The sequence below is a fragment of the Chanos chanos genome, chromosome 2 (genome assembly GCF_902362185.1).
Source record: "Chanos chanos chromosome 2, fChaCha1.1, whole genome shotgun sequence".
In the NCBI taxonomy this organism is placed as follows: domain Eukaryota; kingdom Metazoa; phylum Chordata; class Actinopteri; order Gonorynchiformes; family Chanidae; genus Chanos; species Chanos chanos.
In genome coordinates, this window is record NC_044496.1 from 58,888,850 (window position 1) to 58,898,688 (window position 9,839).

At 43.7% G+C, this 9,839-nt stretch overlaps 1 protein-coding gene across 1 annotated transcript; it reads left to right on the plus strand.

Annotated features, from left to right (window-relative positions):
• Window positions 1–5,819: 5,819 nt before the first annotated feature.
• LOC115805126 (terminal nucleotidyltransferase 5C-like) lies at window positions 5,820–9,032 on the plus strand. The gene is made up of 2 exons (XM_030765607.1): window positions 5,820–6,379; window positions 8,402–9,032. The coding sequence occupies exons 1-2, from the start codon at window positions 5,820–5,822 to the stop codon at window positions 9,030–9,032; spliced, it is 1,191 nt and encodes a 396-aa protein (XP_030621467.1).
• Window positions 9,033–9,839: the final 807 nt, after the last annotated feature.

A 9,839-nucleotide genomic window follows, 5' to 3' on the forward strand; every position in this document is an offset into this window, starting at 1 on the left:
GCTGGCTGTTCCTACGTCACGAAGTTTTCATTTTTCCCGAAATTTATGGATTGTTCCCCCCATATTTCGCACTCAGAGTGTAAGGTCTAAGAGCACACAGCTGATTATTTTATAATCGTCAAAATGACTACAACTCACACACATTAAACTTTTGCCGAGGCCTGTGAGTAGGAATAGAGACAGGACAGTGCTCTGGGCGGTGCGTAGGGTATGTTGGGGAACGTGCCCCTCTTTGAAGACACAAGCAGCGTTCGAATTACGGGGGGGGGGGGGTTCTGACACCCCCTAATTAAGACTTGGACCCCGCCCCCCAAAGAGGCAAAAACAGCAGTTCCGTGGGGGGGGTCGAAACATTTATATATCCTATGGTATACATCCCTGGAGAAAAAGTTGACCCCCCCTCCCCAATTGTTATTGTATGATTCGCACTCTGGACACAAGTCACTTTTTCTTTCTTTTGCCAGTCCCTCATTTTTCACATATGGGGTTTTCAGAGTCAACAACCAAAAATATTTTGCTATGAACCATTCCGTTAGACCATCTGCTCGTCTGTGCTTCAGTTTTAAACTGAACAAATGGAATGGCTACGTATTGATACCGCTTGACATTGTTTCTAACATGGCAATGAATTTGGTCTCTTTTAAATGCGGTTTTGACGATCAAATGTTCCATCATTAAATAGTCAAGCGAATAGTTTATTCTTATAGCTGTTTACATTACCGTAGTTTGGTGTATATATAACGAGATATTCTACACCTCCATACGCGAACACATACTTGACACCTGTTAACACCCGCTCCACTGTCTTTTGATAGGTGCCATTGTTGTGACTATGTGGACTACCTTAAAAGTATGACGCCAGGTTACCATGGAAACTGCTTTACGCTACTGGCTCTGAGGGAGAAAACAGTGAGAGATATTTAAGAGTTTCGCTTCAGAACCACGCTCAGTTTGGACAGCGACCGAGCCCTGCGCACTGCTTCTCTCCGGAATTCTACCGAATGAACCCGAAAAGATAGACCCGTGGACCAAAACCCTATTGGATATTACCGTGTGGGGATCATCACTGACGCGCAACTCCAACGTTCTCTATTAATTTTTCCGAGGGGTTTTTGGAGGTGAGTTAAGGAATTTTCGTTTATTTCAATAGCTCATCTTTTACAAAGGCCTATTCCTGGGTTTGATATAGGTCAGTATTCTGATGATCGTGTTGAATTATGAAGGGATTTATTTTAAGAATAATTTGAATCACGATATGTTACAAGAAATGTAACACAACCACTGATTACAATGTAAAACAACAAATGTTCAAGCTAACAAGAGTTCTTTAAAATCGTGACAATCTGTTGACACGTCCAAAGTTTTCTAAATGGAACGATGAAATAACCCACACACTCAGCGTCTCTTATCATCAGTAGCACTACAGTGCATGTGTTATTAACTTACTGCCGTTGTGTTCTTACATTGTAGACTGCAGATTTGACGGATGCAGCAACTGCGCCAAAAGAGTTTGCTAAATAGGAAAGGAAACGATCCCATCATGTTATTTTTGAATTATCATGGACATTTGTAAAAGTGTGCAATGGAAACATCCATGTGATCAATGAATCACTGGGGGAAAACAGTGAAAATGTCAGTTTAGTTTAAGCTAACAGGAGGCATCCGCACTTCTCTCACTGTCTTGCTGTGAGTTGAAGCTGTCACGCGCGCGTTGTGCGTGCGTGTCGAATGGAAGACGCCACACTTCGCCACGTCGTTGTTTTGCAACTGTGTGTGTGTGTGTGTGTGTGTGTGTGTGTGCGTGCGCACGCTGAAGTTTTCAAACGTAGATTTTATAAAGCCGATTTGGCTTGCTCATTATAAACCATTTCAAATATAGATGATGAAGTTTTTAGGAATATGTCATTTAAATGTGAAAATTTCAAAACGACGTCGACTCTACTGAATTAAGGCATTAGACTATGAATCAATTCGGGAGGAGCTAGTTTCAGTCAATTTGAACTGCTGCATTTGTAAGATTTATGGGAAGAGAATACTAGTCAGGTGGGGAAGCGCATTTGGGTGCAGTTTTTTTCTACAGCTATGACTCACACCGGCTTGTTTGCGGGAGAGTGAGCGCGTGAGAGGGGCGGGGGAGGCAAAGGGTATAGAGGAAAAACAAAACCCTGGCACTGCATAGCTAAAATTCCATCATTACCTTCACATTTGTAAGAAATCGTGCGGGAGAGACTGTGGACAGGGGTCGAACAGCCCTGTTTCGCGAGCCCTCTGGACGCCATAGGCAAAGTTGTTAAATGACCGTGGGACTCATCGCTCTATATGGTTTTTCACCGTCTCATCAAGTAATTAATTACGTCACAACCCCTTTCTGCCTGATTTCATTCAATCACGTCTTTTAGTTACCCTAGAGGAGCAAGCCGAAACATGGCTACTTGTCGTAGCATGAAAAGTTCCCATGGACTTAATTATCGCGTGGTGGAGCAGCCTGTCACTTGAATGAACAGCTGGAAAGCAAACGCTGATGTTGTATGTAATGTTGCTTTGGTTAGTCACCGTGCGCAAACATCATGACACGCCTGTAAGGATGATCAGAACCGTATGAATGGACCGAGCATGTACTTTATGTTAATGTAAATATTCTGTTCTCGTGGACATTGTGAGAATGCACACTCAAATATTCCTTGCAGTGAACTTCCAGAGCTGTTGCTGAGAATACATAGGGACGTTGACTAAATGAAGAAGATATTGTCTGTGACAGTGAATGAGGTGGCTGACTGTGTCCCTGAGTAGTGAGTACTGTAAGATAATGATTAACACAGTGTTAGACGCTATTAGATCAAGAAGTCTTCATTTATTTTCAGTTTAGATTATTTTCAGTTTAAGCACAAAAGCAATGAACTCCAATTACCTAATATGTCGTGCAACTGATTTGGTCACATGTTTCAAAAAGTGATTGATTAGAACAAAAGCACGGTGACTGAATGAGTCTAAACTATGAAAATAAGCAATCGCATTTTGTGTTGTTTCCGTAAATATCTGACCAGTGGGTCAATGGAAAGTGCTGAAGGACTGTCTCCTAATGAATAACAGAAACTCTTCGCACATTCTCACACAAGTTTTAACAAAAACAACGTGCCATTTCAACATTAGTCTCTCACTCTCATTAAGTCACGTGCTGTTCAGTACCACATGTGCTGACCCAAACATGCTTCTGTCATTTTACACAGCTCCGAATGATCAGGTCCACAGCAGGGCCAAAGCCATTAAAAATAACCAACTGCTAATGAAAGGAAATATGTAAACATCTTGACTAAACAACCAAAACTCATCATCATTTGAATAAACATATTTTTTCACCGAGGAACCAAACAAGTGACTGGAGACTGGAGTTTATCTATTGACCAGTTAACTATGACAATGAAACATATTCTTTCTTTCCAGATTTGCAGGTGTGTATCTTGTCATCATATATTATTATACTTGAATGTAAATGAACTGAAATGTTTTACAAAGAACTCCAAAAATGATAACTATATATTCTTTAGTGGGCAGTCAGCAGTCCTCCATGGACTTCGAAGAACTGGCTAATACTTGTCTTTCACAGAACAAACAAACAAACAAGGAACAACCACTACAATAACAAAAACACTAATAATAACAATAATAACAACAACAACAAAACAACAACAACAACAACAACAATAATAACAACAAAAACAACAACAACAAAAATAATTATTATAATTATAACAATAACCATCATCATCATCTTCATCATCATTAAGGATTCATACCTGCTAAATGAAAGCTTGGTCAGTTTTAGTTCGTCAAATTCGTAGTGTTTTTTCAGTTAAAGAATGAGAACTTGGAAGAAATCTGTACCATCTAGGTCATATAAAGGGGCAGACTGTTATTGTCATGGTAACAGCTAGTTTTGATGAGGAAATTGCTAACATATGTGTAATGTAGTTGTCTGTAGATGATTTTTTGTTGGAGGGAGTTGGAGTTCTGTCTTCAGGTGTATGTGTTCAGGTCTGTCTTCAGGTGAATGTGTTCAGGTCTGTTTTCATGTGTATGTGTTCAGGTCTGTTTTCATGTGTTTGTGTCTTCAGGTGAATGTGTTCAGGTCTGTTTTCATGTGTATGTGTTCAGGTCTGTTTTCATGTGTATGTGTCTTCAGGTGTATGTGTTCAGGTCTGTTTTCATGTGTATGTGTTCAGGTCTGTTTTCATGCGTATGTGTCTTCAGGTGAATGTGTTCAGGTCTGTTTTCATGTGTATGTGTTCAGGTCTGTTTTCATGTGTATGTGTCTTCAGGTGTATGTGTTCAGGTCTGTTTTCATGTGTATGTGTTCAGGTCTGTTTTCATGTGTATGCGTCTTCAGGTGAATGTGTTCAGGTCTGTTTTCATGTGTATGTGTTCAGGTCTGTTTTCATGTGTATGTGCCTGTGTTTTTTCCTGCTTTTCTCACACATGCTGCCAAGTGTTGTTATACATATACCCTTTAATTAGTGATGCTGTGGTGATTAATGCATTCCACTGGCAGTGAGTCATTCAAGTTAACCCTGTTACCTCCAGCACAAAAGCAATCAATACTCACTGTCTGGCACAGAGTGTCTGATTGAATACTCTAGCCCTCAGTTTTCCCAAAAGGCAAAATTTACTGACAGAAACATTTACATCTTTTATCTCGTGTGTGTTTTTTAAACGTCTTTTCAAACATTTTGTGCGGTACGGTATAATGCAGTGTGTTTGAAACAATCAAATGCTAAACAAGTCAATTTCAAAAGTCTGTGCAATTTATTGCACATGTCTGTCTTCGTGTACATGTTACATACTTCAGCTGAAACAGTGCACCCCCCCCCCCCCCCAAGCACACACACACACACACACACCCAAAGACTGTGAGAAATGATCCAGTCCTTTACCTCACAGAATGAGTCATCCAGAGGAGATACTTAGCGACAAAGAGAGATGCACGATCTAACCCACTCAGACAGGGAAAAATATCATTTTCTCCCTCAGAGGGAAATGGCTAAAACATGCCATGTCCATGGATGTTAGTTAAATTAAACACTTTAAGACATTTAAATTAGTCTAAGGAGAGTTCCTTCCATCTCAGCCTGTAGGAAGCCTTATACAATTAGCATTTTAGGAACGCTGTCAACTGTGAAAGTCAGGCTGAAGAGATTCTCAGAACAGATGCCAATTAATTATGTTTAGCTTTTTAGCATATTTTTGCCATCTGATTCAGGAAAATATTAAGAGTCTGCTTTGCTTATGATGACAGTCGTGCAGGCCTAACATGGCGATGTAATCTGAACTTAATTTTCCTAACCTTAAGCGATGTTCTGCTCTGATGAGTGCGGTGATTGTTATTGATTTTGGTCAGTGTTGGTTGTCCTAAAGGCTCCTCAGCCATGACTCTTGTATGTTACAGTAACTATTGATGGATGCTTCCCCCATGAAACACCACTGCTTTGTGGTCTTGAGATACATCTTGGACTGACATTTCACAGTCTAAAATACAAAATGCCCCTCTGTACTCAGAAATGTGAATAACTTGAAAAGATGGAGAAAAAATCCATTACTAAGAGAAACTGGATACAGTTTTTATGCATGTCTGAAAGTGGCATCCTGTTCTATTTGCTCAGCCATATTCTCTTGAGCCTCTTAGCAACGGTCCACTGTAAATTAGTGAATTATCTACCTGGTGATAACTCTCTCTCTCTCTCTCTCTCTCTCTCTCTGTCTGTCCCTCTCTGTCTCTGTCTCTCTCTCTGTCTCTCCCTCTTTATCTCTTTACAGAGGTGGAGAAGATGACAGAGCCTAAGAATGACCGCAGGTTCCATAACCTGACCAAGGAGCAGGTGGAAACTCTTGACCAGGTGCTCACAGAGGTCATCCCTATTCATGGCAGGGGCAATTTTCCCACCCTAGAGGTGAAGCCCAAGGACATTATCCATGTAGTCAGGGACAAACTGATTGCCAAGAACATCAAGGTGAGGGATGTTCGTCTTAATGGCTCGACAGCTAGCCATGTGCTGGTCAAGGAAAACGGCACCAGCTACAAGGATTTGGATATCATCTTTGGGGTGGAGCTACCCAAACAGGAAGACTTCCAGATCATAAAGGAGGTGGTTCTGGGCTGCCTGCTGGACTTTCTGCCGCAGGGGGTCAACAAGGACAAAATCACAGCTCTTACCATGAAGGAGGCCTATGTGCAGAAAATGGTCAAAGTCTTCACTGAACATGACAGATGGAGCCTCATCTCATTGTCCAACAACAGTGGCAAGAACGTGGAGCTCAAGTTTGTTAACTCACTGCGGCGTCAGTTTGAGTTCAGCGTGGACTCCTTCCAGATCATTCTGGACCGTATGTTAGAATCTTATTTGGAGGCTGAGCGGAGAGAGGCTGCACAGCGTGAAGCTAGAGATCAGAGCGTCTCTCTGGCTCAGAGGGATGAGTCTCACCCAGCTGCTTCACACGAGACATCTTCCAGCACAGCAGACACACAGAGTAAGCAGGAAAGTGATACGGACATGTTGTGTGATGCGGAAAACGTGCCCTCTTTGCACGGAAGCCTGTGCCACCTCGATGCTGATATGATGCAGGTAGAGCAAGACCTTCAGCCATTAGCAAAAAATGTGTCTGTTGAGACAGTGCACATGGAGGAGGTGGAAGAGCCCGGCAAATCTATGAATGAATCTGTGGAGGGGGAGGAGGTCTGTGAAACAGGAACAGTTCATATGAAAGATGAGACAAGTGAAACTGGTGCTGTTTGCAGGGAAGAAGTAAAAGGACTCGGTGTGAACGGGGAAAGCGTTGATTCAGGTAAAGGTGTTGATTCAGGTAAAGGTGTTGAACATATGGTAGTGGTAGAGGACAGTAGCATTGCAGAGAAATCATCAAACTCGTCAGTCAATGAAATGCATGTCAGCGGGAGGGAGTTTTCACAAACTGAAAACGTATCAGCTGTAAAACCATCTGAAGCAGGAGTTATGCACCAGGCTGAGCCCACAGGTATAACCTGTGAAGCGGTGCCGACTCCAGAGAAAACCACTGAACCGGGGGCTCCTCCTGAACCAGCTATATTCCAATCCTCAGCAAACACATTTCACACACAAATGACACTGGAATCATGTGATGAGTACCCTTTACCACCACCTGCAAAGAAAAACAGTCGAAGTTCACAAATGGTTGTACTTAAGCACTCTTCACCAAAACCTCCAAGGAAAATGTCCAGAAAGGTCACCTCAGCAGCACGTCCTGCTGACAAACATCTGTCGAATGAGTCCCCAGTTATGTCTTGTCATCTATTGCATCCACCTAAAACTGACCCTATGGAATCCATACCTATGCAAGTGAAACTGCCAGGTCTTTCCACGAACTGCTTGGAGTCTTCTCCTAGTGCCTCACCAGACAATGAGCCTCAGCTCAGTGTGTTAGACATGTCCGCCCCAGCTCTTACCGTCCCAGTCCAGGTGAACGGTGTGAAATCAGAGGAGACGCATGGCCCACGCCAGATTGCTGAGTTACCAGAGTCATGCCTTCAGTGTCAGAGCGCAGAGCCAGAGACAGGTGAGACCACGCCCAACCATCATCCTGCTCCAACTGCCAACCATCATCACAGCGCAACAGATGAAACCGCAAAGACCCAGCATTTCTTAGACAAAGTGCCAATAACACAGCCTAGTACACAAAAACCTATTATTCAGGTGAATTCCCAGCCTGTTATTCAGGTAGATGACATCCCTGCCACTGGTCCAGCGCTTCCTCCCCATGCAGAGAGAGAGGAGTGTGCAGCTGAAACACTGAGTGCAGCTGAGAGTCTACCATCCCATTTTACAGAGCACACAGATTATGCGTCTCACACCACAGATTCTCCCTCTAAAACCCCCACATCACCTCTCACAGCCCCCACAACTATTACAGACAAAATACAATGTGATGCCCCAACACCACAACTTCCTGTTGCGTCATCACACGCTCCAGAACCCACACACGCTCCAGAACCCACCACCTTTTCAGCACATGTTCTCGAACCTCCCGTACTCCTGCCAAAGGCTCTCCAGCCTCCTGTGTTATTATTAAATCCTCTGGAAACACCTGTGTCATTACCAGAGGTTTTAGAATCACATCCTCTAGAACCTTATTCACTATCCTCATCAAGATCTTTATCACCAGAGCCTGTATTAAACTCACCAGTTGTAGAATCTCCCACAGCATCACCTAAGAAGCAGGAAATTTCTGCAGTGCCAGCGCAGATTTCAGAAGCTTTTGCAGGAACAACAGTGGTTCCAGAACCCTCTGTGACATCACCACATGCTCTGAGACAGTCAGAAACTCTGGAACGTTCCGCATCGTCAGAGACAGGGACTTGTGCCATGGCCTCGGAGAGTTCAACTTCACCCAGCTCGGAGGTGAAAGAACCTTCTCACCCTGCCCGAGAGGTGCCCAATGTCACGGTTGTGGCAGAGAGTATGTATGGTGACTTTGAGCAGGCCATGGACCACCTAAGATATCGGCTTATTGCCACACGCAACCCAGAGGAGATCAGAGGTGGTGGTCTGCTGAAGTACAGCAACCTGCTGGTACGAGACTTCAAGCCCGCCAGTGAGACAGAGATCAAAACCCTGGAGCGCTACATGTGCTCGCGGTTCTTCATCGACTTCCCTGACGTGAACGAGCAGCAGCGTAAGATCGAGTCTTACCTGCGCAACCACTTCATTGGTGAGGAGAAGAGTAAGTACGATTACCTGATGACTCTGCGGCGGGTCGTTAACGAGAGCACTGTGTGTCTGATGGGTCACGAGCGTCGACAGACACTCAACATGATCACCATACTTGCACTCAAGGTTCTCGGAGAGCAGAACATCATCCCAAACACCAACAACGTCACCTGTTACTACCAACCTGCACCATACATGGCTGACCACAACTTCAGCAACTACTACATTGCCAATGGCCAGTCGCCACTGATATACCATCCCTATCCCTTACACATACACATGCAGACTGGGCTAGTTTAGTGCTGGGGATTAGCATATACACAGGAAACTGCCTCAAGGTGAAAACAAACCATCCTACAACTTTAAATGGCCACCACAAACCATAAAATGTTAAGCATGAGAGAAAGTCCCAGCACTGGATAAAAGAAAAACCCATGTGAGTGCTCCACACTTAAAAAGAAATATTGTAAAATTCGGGACTGAAAGTGGTTTTGGCTGCCAGTAGAGACTCATGTTAACAATTCTAGGGAACAGAATCTTCCCCTGGATTGATAGGCTGTGTTTCCCAGGATCAGCAAAGCTGATGGTCAGTGGAGATGAAAACACACAAAAACGTCAGAGTGAAAGAGTGAAAGGAGTGAAAGGAGTGAAAGGAGTGAAAGGCTGCTGCTGGAGGAGAAACCTGAGGTCAACAGCACTAATGTGTGTGCGTGGAGCTTTCAGTGCAAGGCTCTAGAGCCCTGTGGGTGAATAAGGTAGAGACAGAGAAAGAGATGAAGAGAGAGAGAGAGAGAGAGAGAGAGAGAAAGAGGAAGATCGAAGGAGAGAGAGAGAGGGGAGAGAGAGAGAGAGAGAGAGAGAGACAGATCGAGGGAGAGAGAGGGAGAGAGAGAGGGGGGGAGAGAGAGAGCGAGAGAAACTGAGGTATTGGGTTGAGTTGAGTGAGGAGGACAAAGGTGGGGTGTGATTTTGTAGGGGTCCTGACTCTGACTGCATCTCCAGCAGTTTGTCTGTGCTTTTATCAGACAAGTGTACTGACAGTGTCACATTACAGATTAAAAAAAGTTTGTTGTATGGAAAACAAATTGCATAAAAAAAGAAAAGAAA